This window comes from Dendropsophus ebraccatus, chromosome 13 (genome assembly GCF_027789765.1).
Source record: "Dendropsophus ebraccatus isolate aDenEbr1 chromosome 13, aDenEbr1.pat, whole genome shotgun sequence".
Classification (NCBI taxonomy): Eukaryota; Metazoa; Chordata; class Amphibia; order Anura; family Hylidae; genus Dendropsophus; species Dendropsophus ebraccatus.
Window position 1 is genome coordinate 68,450,107 of NC_091466.1, and position 25,998 is coordinate 68,476,104.

At 46.5% G+C, this 25,998-nt stretch overlaps 1 protein-coding gene across 10 annotated transcripts in view; it reads right to left on the bottom strand.

Moving 5' to 3' along the window:
* The window catches only part of LOC138770946 (alpha-1-antiproteinase-like), an 86,961-nt gene that overhangs the window by 5,472 nt on the left and 55,491 nt on the right, over positions 1-25,998 (bottom strand). For all 10 annotated transcript variants that reach the window (XM_069950283.1, XM_069950285.1, XM_069950290.1 and 7 more), the window contains 2 exons: positions 2,558-3,267; positions 400-655 (listed from right to left, as the gene is read on the bottom strand). In XM_069950283.1, the coding sequence (XP_069806384.1) occupies positions 400-655; positions 2,558-3,267 (966 nt within the window). The remainder of the gene's footprint in view (positions 1-399; positions 656-2,557; positions 3,268-25,998) is intronic.

Below are 25,998 nucleotides of genomic sequence, written 5' to 3' on the forward strand. Positions count from 1 at the left end.
CGCTTGCAGTAAAAGGGCCACTGTCTGCCAGGTGCTGACAATGGCCCAGGGGGCCGAATCTAGCTCAAGGCCCACTAGGCGTTTCTTCCGGTTCCCCAGTGGGCCATTCCAAGCCTACATACCCTGTTTCCCTAAAAAATAAGAAGCCTGGTGGACGATTTACAGGATAGCTTAAAATAAGGCATCCCCCTAAAAATAAGCCATCCCCTAAACGTAAGACCCCCCTCTGCCACCAGAGTTATGCTGGTTTGTGATGACAACTACTGTACGGTATATAATAAATGTTAATTTTTTTGTTCAACAATTGGTGGGAATTCCTCATAGAAAAATAAGACATCCCCTAAAAATAAGACACTCTTATTTTTGGGGAAACACAATAGATAGATGGTAATTCCTTACCCCGTATGCATTGATTTCTTCCATTTAATTAACAATTCTTCATTAAAATTCTGTTCTACTTCAGAGAATTTCCCCTTTCTAGGTAGGATGAATAAGGCATTGGCGTCTTCATTGTAGGGTATGGAGACCACGGTGGCTTCATCAGTGAAGGCCACATTGTGCCATCCAGTGTTGACCATGAAAGGCACCTTTACAGTTGTGCTCTCACTGACGTGAAAATCTCCTTCTTTCTTATCAAGCGACTTTTTCCATTTTCCTAGAGAGAAAAATCATATATGTTCACTGTATATGGAAAGCAGCCAAGCTGTGATATTATATAGCATTTCTACTAGAGATGAGCGAACCTGGAGCATGCTCGAGTCGATCCGAACCCGAACGTTCGGCATTTGATTAGCGGTGGCTGCTGAAGTTGGATAAAGCCCTAAGGCTATGTGGAAAACATGGATATAGTCATTGGCTGTATCCATGTTTTCCAGACAACCTTAGAGCTTTATCCAAGTTCAGCAGCCCCCGCTAATCAAATGCCGAACGGTCGGGTTCGGATCAACTGGAACCCGAACCCAGTTCGCTCATCTCTAATTTCTACATCTAAAAAAACAGACCGAGATAGAATTAAGCTTGCAGGGCTCCAGATGGCGACCAAAATGGTCGCCAATGCGACTGACATCTTGCAAATGGCGCCCAGATTTATTAATCTGGGCGCCATTTGCGACTGGCCCCGGCGGCGCGCTGTCTCTTTAAGGACTTCCGCCTTCCGTACGCTGCGCCGAATCACGTGGCGCCTCTGCGGCTGTCCGTCCAATGAATGACGGACGTGCTGGATGACGCGTGCGGGGACACGCTTCTCCAGTGACGTCATCCAGCACGTCCGTCATTCATTGGACGGACGGCCGCAGAGGCGCCACACTCCTCCAGCGCTTCTCTCCCGCCTCTCCTCACCCGGCGCCGCGGTTCTTCAAGTTCACCCCAGCGGCACCAAGCTTAGATAGTGGGTGAGTACAACCGGAGGGACGGCAGGGGTGGCGGCCGGCCAGTAATGTGTGTGGGGGGACAGAGGCCTGGGCGGGGGATTGAGGCTACTCGCTCATGGACGAGATCGCCTCTTGTAGGGGGCGGGGCTATGAGGCTGCAGGACATGGAGGGTTCGCTGCTGAAATGGACCAACTACTTGTCTGGTAGGTGCTGTGCTGCAGCCAGGGACTGGGAGCTGGCGGGGTTATAGATACAAGTGCGGCTGTGGGCATCGCTGGGGTGGAACTTTATTTTTACAGGTGGAGAAATCCTTTTTGTAGGTGAGCTGGGACTTGTAGTTCTTTGTCGAGGCAGCCTAAGAATGACATAAAATATAGCATGCTTCTGTATAGGCGTTTCCAAATCTATGGCCCTCCAGCTATATATAGACTGCACAGTACCACTTCCCTCAGTGTGTATGTATAGACTGCACAGTACCACTTCCCTCAGTGTCTGTATGTATATACAGTGCACAGTACCACTTCCCTCAGTGTCTGTATGTATATACACTGCACAGTACCACTTCTCTCAGTGTGTGTGTGTATGTATACACTGCACAGTACCACTTCCCATATACATTGCCACAGGGGCTATATGTCATCGGCTGCCGGGGGCTATATATATATGTATGTATGTATATATATATATATATATATATATATATATATATATATATAGTAGATCATTGCCGGTAAGATGGCAGCTGGCTGAGGGAACACACCGGCAGCAGGGGGGTATATGGTTGTCAAGTTGCAAGTTTCCATGTTGAACGTTTTCAAACTAAGAAAAGAAAGGATCTAAAGGAGGAGGAGGCTGCCGTGGCCTCTGCACACAGTAAGTCCCATTTAACATAACATTAATTTTACATGTTTTAAAATGTTGGCGACCAAATATTCTATTTGGCGCCTAAATTTTTCAGGTTAGGAGCCAATGGCTCCCAGGTAAATTTTTTAGTCTGGAGCCCTGGCTTGTCTCATTTTCTAGTGCAGCAACCATGACCAACCCCACAGCACCACTTGACCAGTCATTAGTGCCAAGAATACTCCTTTTTTAGTTGCTTCCATTATATAGACATCTCTGAAAACCTTTCCAAAAAATAAGCCCTCATGGGACCATCTAGGTTCTATCAGGTCAGAACTTGGCATACCTTGTGGGGTGGATGTTATAGCGTAAGGTAAATACATGTAGTTGATGAGGACCATAATGGCGTCCTGGTCTACGCTGTCTAGAAGCTTTGAGATTTCGCCATCGGTATTCTTCTTTATGTAACTATTGATCAGGTTTTTTGCTTCTTCTGTGTTCTTGAAATCAGTAGGAAACACATCGGAGTCGAAGAGCCTCTTGGCATCATCTAGGAATGTCTGGAGAATCTTGTGTTCCTTGGAAATGAAGAGAGCGTTCCCAGCATATAACTGCACGTCCCTGTTCACATTACTCAGAACATACAGAAGATGGTCAAAGACTTTAGCCATTTCTTTCTCCGAGATCTCAGAAGGGTTGAAGCCTAATCTTTCTATGATCTGTGAGTGGGTCTTAGAATTAGCACTAAGGGGCAGGAAAGCAAATGCAATAGAGATAGTAACAGGGCAGAAGACAATATTTTCAGAGGGATGATCCAGAGCTACCTGCCGATACAGGGCAAAGGAGAATTCGGAATTGTATGGAGCTATTTTTTGGCAGGGTAAGAGCTCATTGTGTGGATGTTGATGCTTCCTATCATCTTTCTCTCCTTTCTGGTAATGGCTGCAACTGTGGTCATGGTGGTCATCCTTGTCATGTCTATTGTGGTCCTCATGATCAGCAAAGGCCAATGTGAAAAGTGCAACTGCTAACAAAATCAGAGGAGCCCTCATGTTTCTGAAAGACAAAGAAAAATATATCATCACACCAGTTCAGGTTTAACTGAATGTGATTTAAAGTTATGTCTTCTATATACCGTATCTTTTAGTATTACCCCACATTAAATGTATAGTTTTGGAAACTACTTTAAGGCAATTATTTTTGACACAAAAACACTGTGTTACTTTAACTATGTTGTCAATTGGAGAGTCATCTGTGATGCACTGGTGTGCTAGAAGTGAGGACGAATATGTAATATGGAAGTAGAAGTTTATGTAGTCTTAGGGTTAACACATGATGCTCATTTAAAAAAATCTTGACATATGACTCAAAAGTTTTGGTCGGCCAGAGTCACATGTTGCTGAAATACAAACAGATCACTTTACTGCAGCCTCTTCTTATCTCTACAGACACAACAGGAAGTCTCAGTTTAGTTTTAGGCCCAGCGGTGTGAATGAAAACTGCAAGATATCAGGGATTATATTATGATATGTCTAGCTTTTTTTTTTTACAAGGAGCAAATAGTATCACAATATCAATATTACCAATAATACCATTATGTACAGTACAAGGACCAACGTTTACCACCACACCATGCTATTGGATAATACCACCAAACTGGTACTGTGAACAAATCCCTATACGAAGACCAACATTACCAATTATACTAGCATACAAGGGCCTTCTAATACTTTGATATGGTAAACACATTACCATTACATAGTGATTGACTTATCACCATACTGTTACTGACTGACCATTGTAAGCCACCTATACAGTGACCAAATTGTGGTAGGTATCAGCTCTATACAGACTCCATAGGTGACCTCTGCTGTGATCAGCGTCATCCTCTACTCTTTCCTTCTAAATTCGGTAGGTATGTCCCCCAGTAGAAAGGTAGTTTTCCTACACCAGTAGGTGAATCCTTAGGTAGGTAGTTCATCCAGTTTGCATGTATGTCATTAGGTAGGTAGTGCTCCCCAGTAGGCAGCAAGTGACATCGTACCCGTGTCAGAGGCAGCCTGTTCACTGTGGAGACAGCAGGTACATCGCTACCTGTGGCTTACAATACCAGCTTTAAACTGTGTGTATCTGTGCACTCCTTTTAAATTGCCACTTAGACAGTGGACAGTGTTTTATTGCAATATGCAAACATTATGCAGCTGACCAGGAAAAGGTTTTACAGCACTAATGATTAATAAAAAAAATAGTTCTCAAAGCATGGAGCAATGCAAACCATGGTTTAAATCACCATGTAGCTGCAGGATGTCATAAAAGGTTGCAGCGCATCCCAGACCAATACCTTCAGCCAAAATAAAAACAAGGAAAGGCTTTGCTGGTGTAATATCTCAGATATCACTAGCTGCCTGGCTCTTGGTGTGCACTTACCTGGGATTGCTCCCTGGCATGGTCACAAAACATATCCAGCTATCCTGGATGGGGACAAACCTACCATAACTACTGTTTTTAATGGACCTTGGAGTAGGCACTAGAAGAAGTGTGTTCTCTTACATGCTGCAACACAAAAAAAGGGCTAATGCAGAAGACAATTAGCTCTCTGCTTCACTACTCCTGCACTGATAAGGGACCTCTGCAGGAGCTCAGAGGTTATCAGAGCAGTGAAGCAGAGAGCTAATTGTCTTGAGCTTATTAACCCTTTTTTGTGTTGCAGCATGTAAGAGAACACTGGGTCACTTACACACTGCAGTACATAAGGGGTTAAGCAAAAGGACACAGGAGGCTCTTATCTTCCCTGTGCATCCCTGGGCCCCCCTCCCCCCACGGGCCCCATAGCTACTGCCTTCCCTGCCTCTATGGTAGCTACGCCACTGCTTTTGCAGCATAACCTTCCCAGGTGAGTGCACTCCAAGATAAAGGTTGTTGGACATCACCAATATATAATAAATGTATGTGCATTGTGACCACTATTTAAAGCATTTTTATTAGAGTTGAACAAACTTCGAACCCAAGCGTGCGGCATTTGAGCCATAGGCTGTATCCATGTTTTCCGGGACTCCCATGGCTTCATCCAATTACTTCAGCCATCGTTATTTAAATGCTGCACGTCCGTGTTTGGATAAACCCGAGCGTATGCGAAGTTTGCTCAACTCTAATTTTTACAAAAATGAATATGAAGATGTTCTTCACTGCCCTGTGCACTGGACAGATGTCATTGTATACAGAAGCTATAGAGATATACATAGAGTGTAATACTCACCGGGGCCCCTCAGGATATCTCAGTGCCAGTTATGGTTTCTGCTGCTGTATATATGGGCAGATCCCTGCCATTGCGAAACTGGTAAAAGTATTTCACAATGGTGCCCGGACGATACGTAAGGCATCTCTTCAGAAGAGATTACCACGGATTGAGTTTCCATAAACATCTTATTGTATCCCTGATGCAGAACATATCATATGTCTTATTACAGGAACTGCCAGAACCGTGATAATAAGAGGGTTGTGATCTCACTTTGTTATCTCCACCGGCTGAACTATGAGCCCATTCAGCTGGACATTATAATGTAGATGCAGCTTCTCCTGACACTTCTAAATAATTCCCTCATGTTTGGGTAATCTTGGTGCAGTGTAACCTATCTGTGCTGCTGCCTGGACTATGGGAAAGATAATTCATAAAGAGAATAAAGACAGAAGATATTGGTCCTCTAGATATCGCCAACCAGTGAGGTCACAGCCACAAGAACCACTATCCCTGATACACCACAACCGCTGAGACCTTCCCCCCCAGACTTTCCTCCCAGACTATCAGATGTCTAATACAATAATCATATCACCATAAATCCAACCATGTATATTCCTAATGTACATTTACTACCTGCATTACTTCTCTGTAATAGGAAACAGAACCTTTAACCCCTTAAGGTCCAAGCCAATTTTCATTTTTGCGCTTTTGCTTTTTCCATTTTATGTTTAAAAGTCCATAGCGCTTGCATTTTTTCACCTAGAGACGTATATGAGCGCTTATTTTTTGCGAAACCAATTGTACTTTGCAATTACAGGCATAATTTTTCCATAAAATATGTTGTGAAACCGGAAAAAAATCATTTGCGCTGTCAAATTGAAAAAAAAAACGAATTTGTTTTGATTTTGGGGAGTTTTGCATTTACGCCGTTCGCCCTATGGTAAAACTGACTTGTTATGCATGTTCCTCAAGTCGTTACGATTACTATGATATATAACATGTATAACTTATATTGTATCGGATGGCCTGTAAAAAATTCAAACCATTGTTAACAAATATATGTCACTTAAAATCGCTCCATTCCCAGGCTTATAGCGCTTTTATCCTTTGGTCTATGGGGCTGTGTGAGGTGTCAGTTTTTGCGCCATGATGTGTTCTTTCTATCGGTACCTTGATTGCGCATATACGACTTTTTGATCGCTTTTTATTACATTTTTTCTGGATTTGATGCGACCAAAAATGCGCAATTTTGCACTTTGGGATTTTTTTGCGCTTACGCCGTTTACCGTGCGAGATCAGGAATGTGATTAATTAATAGTTCGGGCGATTATGCGCGCGGCGATACTAAATATGTTTATTTATTTATTTATTTATTAATTTATATTTATAAAATGGGAAAAGGGGGGTGATTTGGACTTTTATTAGGGGAGGGGATTTTTTATTAATAAAAACACTTTTTTACTTTTTTTTTTACATGGACTAGAAGCCCCCCTGGGGGGCTTGTATATACATAGCACTGATCTCTCATAGAGATCAATGCTGTGTATATACACAGCAAAGATCCATGAGATCGGTCATAGATTGCTATGGCCTGCTGCAGGCCATAGCAATCTACTGCCGAGCTGGGATCAGCGTCATTCCGACGCTGAGGCCCGGCACGGCCAGAAGAACGGATCTCCCCCCCGCGATCGCATCGCGGGGGGGAGATCCGACCCACTAGACACCAGGGATGTTGTGCATAAAGCACTTCAATGCAGCTGTCAGGTTTGACAGCTGCATTGAAGTGCTTAATTAGCCGACGCGGCAACGGGACCCGCGCCGGCTAACAGAGGCACTGCCTGGCTGCAAGTGTCAGCCGGGATCAGCGCCGTTCAGAGCGGGGTCCCTCCAGGACCCCGCTCTGAACACCCCCCGCGGCGCCATGACGTATCAGATACGTCATGGGTCGCTATGGGGTTAAAGGGGCACTCCAATATCCAGTAAAATAATAACCATAGCCGTTGAAGCATATAGCATGTGAGGGTGGGGGTGGATTTGTGGTGAGCCCCCCGCGGTGCTTTGGTGGAGGTGCGGCTGGTCACTCGCCAGATGGTAGAGTGTGACACCACTCCAGTGGTGGTTGGCTGGAATACAGCCTGGCTCAGTGATGCTATGTCGTGACGCCAGTGCCGGTTGGGCACACAGGTATGGTGGCACACCTGCTTTTACTTTAAAGGGCCGGTTGTACCTTGTGTCCTGCTGAGTTGCTACAGGGGTCCCTTGGGTTGTTATCACAGTGGGCCAGAGTGGTGTAGTGACCCTCCTGGACTATTGGTACTGCCATTCACAGAAAGGGGAAATGTCCCAAGGAGTGTGTATATACTGTGTTGGTGCAGGGTGAGGAAACACAGAGTCTCTTTACCATAAATAATCTCTTGTTTACTCAGAAAGTACTTGTGTGCAGCAGAACATACAGTTGTGCCTTGACAGGATACTGTACACTTGACAATACACTTGCTAATACACTTGAAAACACAAGGTCCAGATCTGTAATAGGAGTATAGCGAAGAGTACAGTTGTGCTGACTGGGTTGCGTGTTGAGAGATACGTAGAAGAATCAGAGAAGCAATGAGGAGGATGTCGTGAGAGTCCCAATCCAAATAGTACTGTACTCTGCCAGGATGTTGGAGGATGAGGTAGAAAAATACTTATGAAGAAAGAGAGAATACTTGTGCTCATGTTTGACCTTTGGGTCTTCGCACTACCTATTGCCCTACCAGTGTCGGGGGACCCGTCCTAGTGGGTGACACAAGCCCCAGACCTTGTTACCTGGGATGAGCGGAATGCTGAGGGTTTCCCGCTGACAATCACGCTGCAAGATAGAGTTCATAGGCTTCTAGCAGCTTTGCTCTATTTGGATCAGTTCCTAGCTTGTTTGCTGTCTGTGGATACTGTCCTGCACTGTCACTCTCCTAGTCCACGGTGTTAGTTGAGATAATCTCTGATGTGTTCTCTCCTGTGAGGGGTCTAACAATGCATAGTGCTTAGTAAGGTTACTTGAAGAGACACGGTTAGGTGCGTCTTGTCTCTACAGAGTCTAGCACTAGTACTAGGCATCACCAGTATCCAGGTAATTACAGGTACTAGGCATCACCGGTATCCAGGTAATTACAGGTACTAGGCATCACCAGTATCCAGGCAACCACAGGTACTAGGCATTACCAGTATCCAGGCAAACACAGGTACTAGGTATCACTGCCATCCAGGCAACCACAGGTACAAGGATAACTACTGTGTGCAGACACTATTAGGGGTTCACTACTGTTTGGGCGTACCATTGGGGTAACTATAAGTGTTAGGAGGCCTGATGCAGCCAACCACAGGTACTAGGTATTACTGGTATCAAGGTAACCACAGGTACTAGGCATCACTGGTATCCCGGCAACTACAGGTATTAGGTATCACCAGTATCCAAGCAACCACAGGTACTAGGCATCAACGGTATCCAGGCAACCACAGGTACTAGGCATCACTGGTATCCAGGCAACCACAGGTACTAGGCATCACCGGTATCCAGGCAACCACAGGTACTAGGCATCACTGGTATCCAGGCAACCACAGGTACTAGGTATTACTGGTATCCAGGCAACCACAGGTACTAGGTATTACTGGTATCAAGGTAACCACAGGTACTAGGCATCACTGGTATCCAGGAAACCACAGGTACTAGGGATCACCGGTATCCAGGTAATTACAGGTACTAGGCATCACTGGTATCCAGGCAACCACAGGTACTAGGCATCACTGGTATCCCGGCAACTACAGGTATTAGGTATCACCAGTATCCAAGCAAACACAGGTAATAGGCATCACCGGTATCCAGGTAATTACAGGTATAGACATCACTGGTATCCAGGCAACCACAGGTATTAGGCATGACCAGTATCCAGGCAACCACAGGTACTAGGCATCACTGGTATCCCGGCAACCACAGATATTAGGTATCACCAGTATCCAGGCAACCACAAGTACTAGGCATCAACGGTATCCAGGCAACCACAGGTACTAGGGATCACCGGTATCCAGGCAACCACAGGTACTAGGCATCACCGGTATCCAGGTAATTACAGGTACTAGGCATCACTGGTATCCAGGCAACCATAGGTACTAGGCATCACTGGTATCCCAGTAACCACAGGTATTAGGCATCACCGGTATCCAGGCAACCACAGGTACTAGGTATGACTGGTATCCAAGCAACTACAGGTACTAGGAATCACAGGTATCCAGGCAACCACAGGTACTAGGCATCACTGGTATCCCGGCAACCACAGGTATTAGGCATCACCGGTAATCAGGCAACCACAGGTACTAGGCATCATTTGTATCTAGGTAATTACAGGTACTAGGCATCACCGGTATCCAGGCAACCACAGGTACTAGGCATCCCTGGTATCCCGGCAACCACAGGTACTAGGCATCACCGGTATCCAGGCAACCACAGGTACTAGGCATCCCTGGTATCCCGGCAACCACAGGTACTAGGCATCACCGGTATCCAGGTAAATACAGGTACTAAACCTCAATGGTTGTGTAAAGACTATTGGAGTAACTACTGTGTGCAGACACTACTGGGGGGGATTGCTATTGTAGAAATACTATTGGAGATACACAGATGTGCAGAGCAGCAGGGGACACAAAACGGAAGGAAATTATTAATAAAGACTATATAGAGAGCTGCATTATTTTATTTATTTTTTTTTTTAGATGCACTGGGACAATTGATCGGTGGGAGTGTAAGCAGCAGGACCCCCACTGATCAGCTAGGGGGATGATGTTGGGCTAGAACCCCTTGTACTTCCCATATTCCTCTTACTGTATGTGGAATGATGACTGCACCACTAGATGGCGCTGTGCTGCTGCGAGTTATCATGATATACTGTGTATATAAATAAGTATAATATAGCATCCGTAGTATATATACACCAGCCAGACCACTGCTTTTAGAGCAGAGTGGTGGTCGGTAATCTAGACAATGAGATGTCAACAATGGAAGGGAAAGAGCAGCATATGAGAAGATGGAGGGAAGTTTGATTTATGTGCAAAACTATTTAACTATATTCGTTGAGCTGGGAGTACCCCTTTAAGGACTCCGCATGTAGAAGCGCGTGAGGCCCGTACATGATTTCTTCTCATTCTTTTTTCCTCCCACAATTAAAGTCATAAGATCTGACTCAATCCCCGTGATAACAATTACTCACCAGGCCCGGCACATAGATGTACAGTATACACCGCTGATCCTGAATATAATACCAAAAGGCAGTGAGGACTGACACCGCATACATATACAGTATACACCGCTGATCCTGAATATAATACCAGAGGGCAGTGAGGACTGACACCGCATATATATACAGTATACACTGCTGATCCTGAATATAATACCAGAGCACAGTGAGGACTGACACTGCTTATATATACAGTATACACTGCTGATCCTGAATATAATACCAGAGCACAGTGAGGACTGACACTGCTTATATATACAGTATACACTGCTGATCCTGAATAAAATACCAGAGCACAGTGAGGACTGACACCGCATATATATATATATATATATATATATATATATATATATATATATATATACACAGTATACACTGCTGATCCTGAATATAATACCGGAGCACAGTGAAAACTGACACCGCATATATATCCAATATACACCGCTGATCCTGAATATAATACCAGAGGGCAGTGAGGACTGACACCGCTTATATATACAGTATACACTGCTGATCCTGAATATAATACCAGAGCACAGTGAGGACTGACACCGCATATATATCCAATATACACCGCTGATCCTGAATATAATACCAGAGCACAGTGAGGACTGACACCGCTTATATATACAGTATACACTGCTGATCCTGAATATAATACCAGAGGGCAGTGAGGACTGACACCGCATATATATATATACAGTATACACTGCTGATCCTGAATATAATACCAGAGCACAGTGAGGACTGACACCGCATATATATCCAATATACACCGCTGATCCTGAATATAATACCAGAGCACAGTGAGGACTGACACCGCATACATATACAGTATACACCGCTGATCCTGAATATAATACCAGAGCACAGTGAGGACTGACACCGCATATATATATATACTGTATACACTGCTGATCCTGAATATCATACCGGAGCACAGTGAGGACTGACACCGCATATATATACAGTATACACTGCTGATCCTGAATATAATACCAGAGCACAGTGAGGACTGACACAGCATATATATATATATATATACAGTATACACTGCTGATCCTGAATATAATACCGGAGCACAGTGAGGACTGACACAGCATATATATACAGTATACACCGCTGATCCTGAATATAATACTACAGCACAGTCAGGACTGACACCACATACATATACAGTATACACCGCTGATCCTGAATATAATACCAGAGCACAGTGAGGACTGACACCGCATATATATATACAGTATACACCGCTGATCCTGAATATAATACCGGAGCACAGTGAGGACTGACACGGCATATATATATATATATATATATATATATATATATATATACACATACACAGTATATACCGCTGATCCTGAATATAATACCGGAGCACAGTGAGGACTGGCACCGCATATATATACAGTATACACTGCTGATCCTGAATATAATACCGGAGCACAGTGAGGACTGACACCACATGCATATACAGTATACACCAGGGCCGTCTTAACAGCAGTATAGGCCCCTGGGCAGAGGTGCGAATTGGGCCCCACCCCCCTCGGCCGCCGCCATCAAAACCCCCTATCTTTGCAACCCCGCCCCTAGCCAGTACAGTTACGTACAATAAAAAATACAAATTATTGTTAACATAAACTTTAATTCACAACACAGTCTTTCAGCAGCGCAAAAACAAAAAATAACCGTGCGTGCCTCACCAAACCAGACCAGGTTGGCTTCAAAGTATCCGAAAAACGCAATGGAGACAGCATTTCCAACAGCAATCTGCAGGGTTTATTGTCACACCAGTGCAACATATCTCATATATACAGAGGGGCAACAACATGACTATTATATATGAGAACCATGTTGTCTCCCTGTATGTATACTGTATAATACAATATACAGGGAAACAACATGGCTTATATAGAGAGAAGGGCAAAACAACATGTCTCATATATACAGAGGGGCAACAACATGACTATTATATTATATATGAGAACCATGTTGTTTCCCTGTATACAGAATACAGGGAAACAACATGGTTCATATATAATATAATAGTCATGTTGTTGCTCCTCTGTCTATATGAGACATGTTGTTTTGCCCTTCTCTATATATATGCCAGATAACAAGCAACAAATATTACCACCGCATACTGACTAACACCACCGCTGCTACTGACTAATCCACTGTACAACGATCACTATCACCTCATCCAGTCATATAGAGGTACCCAGCTCTACACAGGTTCTGTACACCATATACCCCCCCCTCTCGTATAGATGGCTCCCCCCTGTATCCCCCCCTATAGATGGCTCCCCCTGTATCTCCCCCCTCGTATAGATGGCTCCTCCCTGTATCCCCCCCTATAGATGGCTCCCCCCTGTATCCCCCCCCCTCGTATAGATGGCTCCCCCCTGTATCCTCCCTATAGATGGCTCCCCCCTGTACCCCCCCTCGTATAGATGGCTCCCCCCTGTATCCCCCCCTATAGATGGCTCCCCCCTGTATCCCCCCCCTCATATAGATGGCTCCCCCCTGTATCCCCCCTTATAGATGGCTCACCCCTGTATCCCCCCCCTTGTATAGATGGCTCCCCCCTGTATCCCCCCTATAGATGGCTCCCCCCTGTATCCCCCCCTCTCGTATAGATGGCTCCCCCCTGTATCCCCCCCTATAGATGGCTCCCCCTGTATCCAGGGCCGTCTTACCCATTGGGCATGGTAGGCGGCTGCCCGGGGGCCCTTGCGTCCTAGGGGGCCCCTGCCCGCTGTGACAGCGGGCAGAGGCCCCCTAGGACGCAAGGGTCCCCGGGCAGCCGCCTCCCATGCCCAATGGGTAAGACGGCCCTGCGCGCCCCCCCTTCCCCTTCTCTTGCGACCGCAAGCACTTTTTTGCTTGCGGTCGCAAGAGGAAATCCCGCCCCGGCTGATGCGTCGCTCCCCGGGGGATTCTCCGGGTGCGCACGCATCAGGAACCTCAGTGCGCGTCGCTGGGGCTTCCTGTACCGGAAGTCCCGGCCTGGGCGCACACTGAGCTTCCGGATGTGTGCGCTCCCGGAGAATCCCCCGGGGATCGACGCATCAGCCGGGGGCAGAAGAGGAGAGGAAGCAGCGACGGGGGAGCGCTGGTAGGTGAGTTGGGTGTTTGTTTTTTTTTATCTGCTGTGCAGGGGGGAGCCATCTATAAGGGGGGAATACGGGGGAGCCATCTATAAGGGGGTAATACAGGGGGAGCCATCTATAAGGGGGGAATACGGGGGAGCCATCTATAAGGGGGGAATACGGGGGAGCCATCTATAAGGGGGGAATACGGGGGAGCCATCTATAGGGGGGAATATGGGGGAGCCATCTATACGGGGGGGGGATAGAGGGGGGAGCCATCTATAAGGGGGGAATACAGGGGAGCCATCTATAGGGGGGGGTACAGGGGGAGCCATCTATAGGGGGGATACAGGGGGGAGCCATCTATAGGGGGGGATACAGGGGGGAGCCATCTATAGGGGGGATACAGGGGGGAGCCATCTATAGGGGGGGATACAGGGGGAGCCATCTATAGGGGGGGATACAGGGGGAGCCATCTATAGGGGGGGATACAGGGGGGAGCCATCTATACGAGAGGGGGGGATACAGGGGGGAGCCATCTATAGGGGGGGATACAGGGGGGAGCCATCTATACAAGGGGGGGATACAGGGGTGAGCCATCTATAAGGGGGGATACAGGGGGGAGCCATCTATATGAGGGGGGGGGATACAGGGGGGAGCCATCTATAGGGGGGGATACAGGGGGGAGCCATCTATACGAGGGGGGGTACAGGGGGGAGCCATCTATAGGGAGGATACAGGGGGGAGCCATCTATACGAGGGGGGGGGGGGGGATACAGGGGGAAGCCATCTATAGGGGGGGATACAGGGAGGAGCCATCTATACGAGGGAGGAGATACAGGGGGAGCCATCTATAGGGGGGGATACAGGGGGGAGCCATCTATAAGTGGGTAATACAGGGGGAGCCATCTATAAGGGGGTAATACAGGGGGGAGCCATCTACAAGGGGGTAAAACAGGGGGAGCCATCTATAAGGGGGTAATACAGGGGGAGCCATCTATACGGGGGGGATACAGGGGGAGCCATCTATAAGGGGGTAATACAGGGGGGAGCCATCTATACGGGGGGGATACAGGGGGAGCCATCTATAAGGGGGTAATACAGGGGGAGCCATCTATAAGGGGGTAATACAGGGGGAGCCATCTATAAGGGGGTAATACAGGGGGGAGCCATCTATAAGGGGGGGGATACAGGGGGAAGCCATCTATAAGGGGGGGATACAGGGGGAGCCATCTATAAGGGGGTAATACAGGGGGGAGCCATCTACAAGGGGGTAATACAGGGGGAGCCATCTATAAGGGGGTAATACAGGGGGAGCCATCTATACGGGGGGATACAGGGGGAGCCATCTATAAGGGGGTAATACAGGGGGGAGCCATCTATAAGGGGGGGACACAGGGGGAAGCCATCTATAAGGGGAGGATACAGGGGGAGCTATCTATAAGGGGCCAATACAGATGTGCAGTGTGTAGAGAGATGAGGATAGTGACAGAGTGTGGAGCCTAATATGTCTGTCTGGCAGATTCTGTGGATTTGTGGCTCGGAGAAGTTCTCATAACGGCACAGGGCAAATGGAAAAGAAGATGAAAAGGGAAGAACTCTGATCAGAGAAGACGTCCCATGTGAGTCACTTGATGTATCTGCACTGTAATGTATATGGTGTACAGAACCTGTGTAGAGCTGGGGCCACCTCTATATGACTGGATGAGGTGATAGTGATCGTTGTACAGTGGATTAGTCAGTAGCAGCGGTGGTGTTAGTCAGTATGCGGTGGTAATATTTGTTGCTTGTTATCTGGCATATATAGAGAAGGGCAAAACAACATGTCTCATATAGACAGAGGAGCAACAACATGACTATTATATTATATATGAACCATGTTGTTTCCCTGTATTCTGTATACAGGGAGACAACATGGTTCTCATATATAATATAATAGTCATGTTGTTGCCCCTCTGTATATATGAGCAGGGCCGATTCTGGGGTTTCTGCCGCCTGAGGCAAACCTCAGGCGGCCGCCCCCTGACAACCCCCGCCGTAACCGAATCACCCGCGCCTGGACGCCAAGCACCCCCCCCCCCCGCACCCCCCCCCCCCCGGGCCGGCCCTGCAGCCACTCACCTGTCCTGCAGCAGCCGTCCCGTCCCGCTCACCGCTGTCTCCCGACCCTGCAGCCGCTCACCTGTCCTGCCGCAGCCGTCCCGTCCCACTGCTGTTCCTTTCCGCGCTCCCGTGCCGTCAGTCAGCAGCTGTCATCGCCCTCCAGAGAGTCGCGGCCCCCGCTGACCACGGGCACTCACGACTCGCTGGAGGGCGATGACAGCTGCTGACTGACGGCGCGGGACAGCGGTAAGCGTTGGCGGCGGGACCGGACGGCTGCGGCAGGACAGGTGAGCGGCTGCAGGCGCAGGGCTGCTGTCTGCCGCCCCCTGCAGGGGCGCAGAATCTGCCGCCTGAGGCGGAATACTCATTCCGCCTCATGGCAGAAACGGCCCTGTATATGAGACATGTTGTTTTGCCCTTCTCTCTATATAAGCCATGTTGTTTCCCTGTATATTGTATTATACAGTATACATACAGGGAGACAACATGGTTCCCATATATAATAGTCATGTTGTTGCCCCTCTGTATATATGAGATATGTTGCACTGGTGTGACAATAAACCCTGCAGATTGCTGTTGGAAATGCTGTCTCCATTGCGTTTTTCGGATACTTTGAAGCCAACCTGGTCTGGTTTGGTGCGGCACGCACGGTTATTTTTTGTTTTTGCGCTGCTGAAAGACTGTGTTGTGAATTAAAGTTTATGTTAACAATAATTAGTATTTTTTATTGTATGTAACTGTACTGGCTAGGGGCGGGGTTGCAAAGATAGGGGGTTTTGATGGCGGCGGCCGAGGGGGGTGGGGCCCAATTCGCACCTCTGCCCAGGGGCCCATACTGCTGTTAAGACGGCCCTGCCTGTATCCCCCCCTATAGATGGCTCCCCCTGTATCCCCCCCTATAGATGGCTCCCCCCTGTATCCCCCCTATAGATGGCTCCCCCCTGTATCCCCCCCTATAGATGGCTCCCCCCTGTATCCCCCCCTATAGATGGCTCCCCCTGTACCCCCCCCATAGATGGCTCCCCTGTATTCCCCCCTTATAGATGGCTCCCCCCTCTATCCCCCCCGTATAGATGGCTCCCCCATATTCCCCTCTTATAGATGGCTCCCCCCTCTATTCCTCCCCCCCCGTATAGATGGCTCCCCCATATTCCCCCCTATAGATGGCTCCCCCGTATTCCCCCCTTATAGATGGCTCCCCCGTATTCCCCCCTTATAGATGGCTCCCCCCCTGCACAGCAGATAAAAACAAACAAACACCCAACTCACCTACCAGCGCTCCCCCGTCGCTGCTTCCTCTCCTCTTCTGCCCCCGGCTGATGCGTCGCTCCCCGGGGGATTCTCCGGGAGCGCACACATCCGGAAGCTCAGTGTGCGCCCAGGCCGGGAAGGAGAATCCCCCGGGGAGCGACGCATCAGCCGGGGCCGGATTTCCTCTTGCGACCGCAAGCAAAAAAGTGCTTGCGGTCGCAAGAGAAGGGGAAGGGGGGGCGCGCAGGGCCGTCTTACCCATTGGGCATGGGAGGCGGCTGCCCGGGGACCCTTGCGTCCTAGGGGGCCTCTGCCCGCTGTCACAGCGGGCAGGGGCCCCCTAGGACGCAAGGGCCCCCGGGCAGCCGCCTACCATGCCCAATGGGTAAGACGGCCCTGGTATACACCGCTGATCCTGAATATAATACCAGAGGGCAGTGAGGACTGACACCGCATACATATACAGTATACACCGCTGATCCTGAATATAATACCAGAGGGCAGTGAGGACTGACACCATATACATATACAGTATACACCGCTGATCCTGAATATAATACCAGAGCACAGTGAGGACTGACACAGCATATATATACAGTATACACCGCTGATCCTGAATATAATACCAGAGCACAGTGAGGACTGACACCGCTTATATATACAGTATACACTGCTGATCCTGAATATAATACCAGAGGGCAATGAGGACTGACACCGCATACATATACAGTATACACCGCTGATCCTGAATATAATACCGGAGCACAGTGAGGACTGACACCACTTACATATACAGTATATACCGCTGATCCTGTATATAATACCGGAGCACAGTGAGGACTGACGCCGCATATATATATATATATATATATATATATATATATATATATATATATATACAGTATACACTGCTGATCCTGAATATAATACCGGAGCACAGTGAGGACTGACACCGCATATATATATATACAGTATACACTGCTGATCCTGAATATAATACCGGAGCACAGTGAGGACTGACACCACTTACATATACAGTATACACCGCTGATCCTGTATATAATACCGGAGCACAGTGAGGACTGACACCACTTACATATACAGTATACACTGCTGATCCTGAATATAATACCAGAGCACAGTGAGGACTGACACTGCATATATATACAGTATACACTGCTGATCCTAAATATAATACCAGAGGGCAGTGAGGACTGACACCGCATATATATACAGTATACACTGCTGATCCTGAATATAATACCAGAGGGCAGTGAGGACTGACACCGCATATATATACAGTATACACTGCTGATTCTGAATATAATACCAGAGGGCAGTGTGGACTGACACTGCATACATATACAGTATACACCGCTGATCCTGATTACAGAATATTTCCACCATAGGTTTCTTGGTCAAGTCTTGGATTTTACCTAAAACAAACTTGCAGTGGAAAAACATCCCTAACACTGCAAAAGTCTGAAAAAAATTCAGAAGACGTTCCAGGGAATCCACAGAATCTTGCTCTGCGCTGTGGTCGGGATTTCACAAGAATTTTTCAGGGACAATTTTTTGTCAGTGTAACTGTGTCATGTGTAAAAGAGTCCTCAAGAAGGACAGTACTACAACTCCCTAGATGTCATTCTAGAAAACATTCCTGGGGACTGTGAGCCTATTGTGTGTGATACTTCTGTATGAGCTGGCGTATCTAAGCTTACTATATGAGATTGTCTGTTAAGCCTGTGAATATAGTCTACGTGTAAAACTATCCAATTAGCTGGTGTATCTAACCCCAATTGTGATACTTTCTATTGAGCCAGTGTATCTAAGGTTTCTAATCTACTGTATCTAAGCCTATCATATGTGATACTGTCTGATGAGTGGTGTATCTTAGCCTGCTTATGCCATGTATCTAAGCCTCTCAGTTAAGTCAATGAATCTAAGCCTGGTGTCTGTGATACTGCCTGCTGAACTGCTGTATCTACATCTACAAAGTGTGATTCTTTTTCTGATGAGTGGTGTATCTCAGCCTATCAAGTGTGATACTGCCTAATGACTGGTGTATCTAAACGTATCATATATGATCCTGTCTGATGAGCTGGGGTATCCTACTTATCATCTGTGATACTGCCTGAAGAGTGGCGTATCTTAGCCTATGATGTGTGATACTGCCTGAAGAGTGGCGTATCTTAGCCTATGATGTGTGATACTGCCTGAAGAGTGGCGTATCTTAGCCTATGATGTGTGATACTGCCTGAAGAGTGGCGTATCTTAGCCTATGATGTGTGATACTGCCTGAAGAGTGGCGTATCTTAGCCTATGATGTGTGATACTGCCTGAAGAGTGGCGTATCTTAGCCTATGATGTGTGATACTGCCTGAAGAGTGGCATATGATATGTGGTACTGCTTAGCTACTCAGCTATGTATCTAAGCCTCCCACTCTTTGTTAAGCCAATGTGTCTAAGCCTGTCATGTGTGATACTGTATCTAAGCCTATCATGTGTGATATTGTGTGCTGAGCCAATGTATCTAAGCCTGTTATGTATGACACGGAATAAAAACCTTCTGCATTCCTGCTTATCTAGTGTGTCCAGAATATTGGCTGAATCATCCCACAGTAATTGCCCCCGGGGCTGTTATACCACAACAGAGGGCATGTCGCCATTGTGTGCACAAAACACTCTGCTAACACATACAGGTCTCTATATAACAGGTGCCCTTACAATGGATGGTCTGATTCTGGGAAAGCTGGGTGACTGGCTACTGTGAGAGGTAGTCCCCATCTTTCCTCTTGACTGACCAGTCTGCCTTGTAACACAGTAATACATCCCACATTAGGCAGACATGACAATCAGGAGTCTGGGAAAGCTGAGTTGCTACTTATGTAGTAGCTGAAATGTCTGTCACCCATCTCTCCAAAGCAAACATCACAAATGCTTGACTAGGGCTAAGCTACAGAATAAATGTTAGCAGGAAGTGACTAGGGAGAGAAGAGAATATGATCAGACTACACAGGGTGGGTTTGTAGTCTGTAACCATGGAGATACATAGGTCTGTGAAGAAGCTGTATACACAAAATGGTAGCAAGACTTTTAACTTGGTTCTTTTTGAATGTAAGGCAGCAATATGGAGTGGTGGGCTGCATGAGGCCAAAATTAGTTACCAGTCTGACACAGTGCTCTCTGCTGCCACCTCTGTCCATATCACGAACTGTCCAGAGCAGGAGAGGTTTTCTATGGGAATTGCTGCTGCTCTGGACAGTTCCTGACATGGACAGAGGTGGCAGCAGAGAGCACTGTGTCAGACTGGAAAGAATACACCACTTCCTGTAGGACATACAGCAGCTGATAAATACTGGAAGACTGGAGATTTTTAAATAGAAGTAACTTACAAATCTATATAACTTTATGACACCAGTTGATTTTAAAGAAAACAGTTTCCTCGGAGTTCCCGTTTAAGGATTGACAGTCGATGTTGAAGTCCCTCCATCTGACTTCAGTAGAAGGTGTATGGACTCCTTCAATCTTTAGACTTTCTGTACAAAGACAAATGTATAACTCCTGCGCCCCAATACAGAATCTACAACAGGTCCGCCGATATAATACCCTTGTCTAATGTAGCATCTGGGCCCCCTTGACCACCAGGGCCCGAGGCATCTGCTTTCTCTACACCCCCATAGCTGATTCATTCCAGTATTGTTTTCCAACCTTTCTCCTCCAAATATTAGGAAAGTATCAGACCAGGAGCTGCAGTTTTGTGATTGTGAAACCGTCTGCTAGATTTCCGTAACATGTGATTCACCGATTTTTAACATTCTTTCAAATTTAGTATTTTCCAATGGGAATAGAAAAAAAAAACATTAGCGGACCAGCCCAGTCCTCCCTCTAGTAATAAGCTGGTTATAACAGAATCGGTCTGGTCACTCAGCTTTCCAGGAGTTCTGAATGATAAACGGGATTACTTATGCTGGAAAACATCGAATTGTTTACGTCATTTTCTCAGACAGTGTTAATATATACAGTATATAAAAAAAAATATATATATATATATATATATATATATATATATATATATATATACACAGGTATATATATATATCTGTGCAGAAATTACCGCCATTCATGCGAGTCCCTGTCCCCTATGGAGGTCACAATGTAATGTCTCCATCACACTCATCACCATCCATCTAGTTATCTATTTACCGATACAGCATTCTGTCTCATACCCATGTGTTGGTCTGGCTATCTATCAGGAGGGTAACGATCATGGTCGCAGAGGCTGCAATAGACACTAGGTCCGCAGAGGAAGAGGAACCTGCCTGGGAATCGGAGGCACATGCTCAAGATCCCTAGGCGAGTGCTATTGTATGTGCAATGCACACCTAGAGAATAAGAAATGGCTGCACCTCCCACCTATGGCTGACACTAATGCCTCTCGGCTACATTTAAAAACCAACGCCAGGATGTTGGTATATAATTTGATCAAACCATATTGCCTCATGTACCACGTGCCGGTCTCATGGATCACATGAGTCCCTACACTAAAACAAAACTGTGTCGGTTAATGACCGCTAACCCCACAAAGCGAGCACAAGCAGGGAAGGGAGGCCACGGAATGGCCCTGCAACCCCAATGTCACAGGACCAAACCCCAAGGGCCCCCCACACCCTGCCGGCGCTGATGTGCAGCCATTTCTTTTCTCCAGGTTTGTGAATTTTATGGCAACTGTATGTGCGTCCTGAGCATGTATAAAGTACCACCCTGTCTCCATCAGTATACAGCAGGGAGAGGTGACTGTTTTTCATTTTCTTGGATAATAATCATGTGGGGCGACAAATGGACATAACTACTATATGGGGCACAGTGGAGGCTTAAAGGGGTAGTGTGGCGCTAAACAATTATTCACAAAATAACACACATTACAAAGTTATACAACTTTGTAACGTATGTTATGTTAGTGAATGGCCCCCTTCCCCGTGTTCCCCCCACCCACGCTAGACCTGGAAGTGTTGTGCATTATACTCACCGCATCTCGTGTCGACCCCTGTCTGCCATCTTGGGACAATGACGTAGTCTTCAGGAGGCCGGCTGAACCGCTCCATCCGTCCATCATGCCGGCCCCCCTCTGTCGCGTCATAACTGTGCGGATGGAGCGGTTCGGCCGGCCTCCCAAAGACGTCATTGTCCCAAGATGGCGGACAGGGGTCGACACGAGATGCGGTGAGTATAATGCACCACACTTCTAGGTCTAGCGTGGGTGGGGGGAACACAGGGGGCCATTCACATACATAGCATTCATTACAAAGTTGTACAACTTTGTAATGTATGTTATTTTGTGAATAATTGTTTAGCGCTGCACTACCCCTTTAACTACTATAGGAGGGAATAGAGGGTTGCTAACTACTATGTCTGGACACAGAGGGGCCTAACTACTAAATGGGGACATAGAGGGGCCTAATTATTATGTGGGGGCACTGAGGATACATTACTACTATGATAGGCATGGGGGGGGGGAACTATCATATAAAGCACAGAGGGGCCTGACTGTTATATGGGGGCCTAGCTAATATTTGTAGTCATAGAGGGGCCTGACTACTATATAGGAGCACATAGGGGGTCCTAATTAATATGGGGGAACAGAGAGGGGATACAACTACTATATGAGGAACAAAGGGGCATAATTACTATCTGGGTACACAGAGTGTTCTAGGTACTATATGGGGGGCACAGAGGGCCCCAACCACTATATGGGGCCACAAAGTGGGCACTATTACTGTGTGAGGCAGTACAGATGGGGAGTTTGTATAGAGATAAGTAGCCTGAAATGTCTGTCTGGCAAATTCTGTAGAGATTATTCCTGTCTGTATAGGAAAAGGAACGACTCACCTGAAGTCACTGAATATAACTGCACTGCATAGGCCCTATATCTCTATCTTTTCATCTATCTCCTATCTATCAAACAATCAATCTATCTATCTCCTATCTATCTATCTATCTATCTATCTATCTATCTATCTATCTATCTATCTATCTATCCAGTATCTATCCAGTATCTATCTCCTATCTATCTATCTATCTATCTATCTATCTATCTATCTACTATTATCTATCTCCTATCTATGTCCAATCTATCTATCTCCTATCTATCTATCTATCTATCCAGTATCTATCCAGTATCTATCTCCTATCTATCTATCTATCTATCTATCTATCTATCTATCTATCTATCTACTATTATCTATCTCCTATCTATGTCCAATCTATCTATCTATCTCCTATCTATCTATCTATCTATCTATCTCCTATCTATCTATCTCTCTATCTATCTATCTGACTATCTATCTATCTATCTATCTATCTCCATATCTATCTACCTATCTATCTCCATATCTATCTATCTCCTATCTATCTATCTATCTATCTATCTATCTCCTGTCTATCTATCTATCTATCTATCTATCTATCTCCTATCTATCTATCTATCTATCTATCTATCTATCTATCTATCTATCTCCTATCTATCTATCTATCTATCTGACTATCTATCTATCTATCTATCTATCTATCTATCTATCTATCTTCTATCTTTCTATCATCTATCTATCTATCTATCTCCATATCTATCTACCTATCTCCATATCTATCTATCTATCTATCTATCTATCTATCTATCTATCTATCTATCTATCTCCTATCTATCTATCTATCTATCTATCTATCTATCTCCTATCTATCTATCTATCTATCTATCCAGTGGCGTAGCTACAGGGGTCGCAACGGTCGCAGTTACGACCCGGCCCGCCAGCCAGGGGGGCCCGGCTGGGCCCCCCATGCCACCTTGCTGTGTCCCCGAAGCTGCTTGCAGTGGCGTCCCGCCAGCGCGCCAGCGCGCTTGCAGAAGCCCGCCAGCGCGCGTGACTAGAAGACTAGAGGAACCATTCAGGTGAGTAAAGATTTTTTTGTTTTAAAGGACATGATGGGGGTGTAGTGGTATGGTGGTGGAACAAGAGGATGATGGGGGGTGTAGTGGTATGATGGAACAAGAGGATGATGGGGGGTGTAGTGGTATGGTGGTGGAACAAGAGGATGATGGGGGGTGTAGTGGTATGATGGAACAAGAGGATGATGGGGGGTGTAGTGGTATGATGAAGGAACAAGAGGATGATGGGGGTGTAGTGGTATGGTGGTGGAACAAGAGGATGATGGGGGGTGTAGTGGTATGATGGAACAAGAGGATGATGGGGGGTGTAGTGGTATGATGAAGGAACAAGAGGATGATGGGGGTGTAGTGGTATGATGATGATGATGGAACAAGAGGATGATGAGGATGTAGTGGTATGAGGATGATGGAACAAGAGGATAATGGGGGGTGTAGTGGTATGATGATGGAGGGCAGGAGGATGATGGGGGTGTAGTTGTATGATCATGGAACAAGAGGATGATGAGGGGTGTAGTGGTATGATGATGATGAAACAAGAGGATGATGGGGGGTGTAGTGGTATGATGATGAAACAAGAGGATGATGGGGGGTGTAGTGGTATGATGAAGGAACAAGAGGATGATGGGGGGTGTAGTGGTATGATGAAGGAACAAGAGGATGATGGGGGTGTAGTGGTATGATCATGGAACAAGAGGATGATGAGGGGTGTAGTGGTATGATGAAACAAGAGGATGATGGGGGGTGTAGTGGTATGATGATGAAACAAGAGGATGATGGGGGTGTAGTGGTATGATGAAGGAACAAGAGGATGATGGGGGGTGTAGTGGTATGATGAAGGAACAAGAGGATGATGGGGGTGTAGTGGTATGATCATGGAACAAGAGGATGATGAGGGGTGTAGTGGTATGATGAAACAAGAGGATGATGGGGGGTGTAGTGGTATGATGATGAAACAAGAGGATGATGGGGGGTGTAGTGGTATGATGATGGAACAAGAAGATGATGAGGGGTGTAGTGGTATGATGATGAAACAAGAGGATGATGGGGGGTGTAGTGGTATGATGAAGGTACAAGAGAATGATGGGGGTGTAGTGGTATGATGATGATGGAACAAGAGGATGATGAGGGGTGTAGTGGTATGATGATGAAACAAGAGGATGATGGGGGTGTAGTGGTATGATGATGAAACAAGAGGATGATGGGGGTGTAGTGGTATGATGATGGAACAAGAGGATGATGAGGGTGTAGTGGTATGATGATGGAACAAGAGGATGATGGGGGTGTAGTGGTATGATGATGATGGAACAAGAGGATGATGGGGGTGTAGTGGTATGATGATGAAACAAGAGGATGATGGGGGTGTAGTGGTATGATGATGAAACAAGAGGATGATGGGGGTGTAGTGGTATGATGATGGAACAAGAGGATGATGGGGGGTGTAGTGGTATGATGATGATGGAACAAGAGGATGATTAGGGTGTAGTGGTATGATGATGATGGAACAAGAGGATGATGGGGGGTGTAGTGGTATGATGATGATGGAACAAGAGGATGATGGGGGTGTAGTGGTATGATGATGAAACCAAAGATGATGGGGGTGTAGTGGTATGATGATGAAACAAAAGATGATGGGGGTGTAGTGGTATGATGATGAAGGAACAAGAGGATGATGAAGAGTGTAGTGGTATGATGATGGAGGGCAGGAGGATGAAAGGGGTAGTAGTATGGTGATGAAGGGGCAGGAGGAGGGGACAACATGGGGGGCATCTGTAAGGGGGATAAAATGGGGGGCCATCTATATGGGGGATAACATGGGGGGCATCTATATGGGGGATAACATGGGGGGGCATCTATAAGGGGGAAACATTGGGGGGCCATCTATAAGGT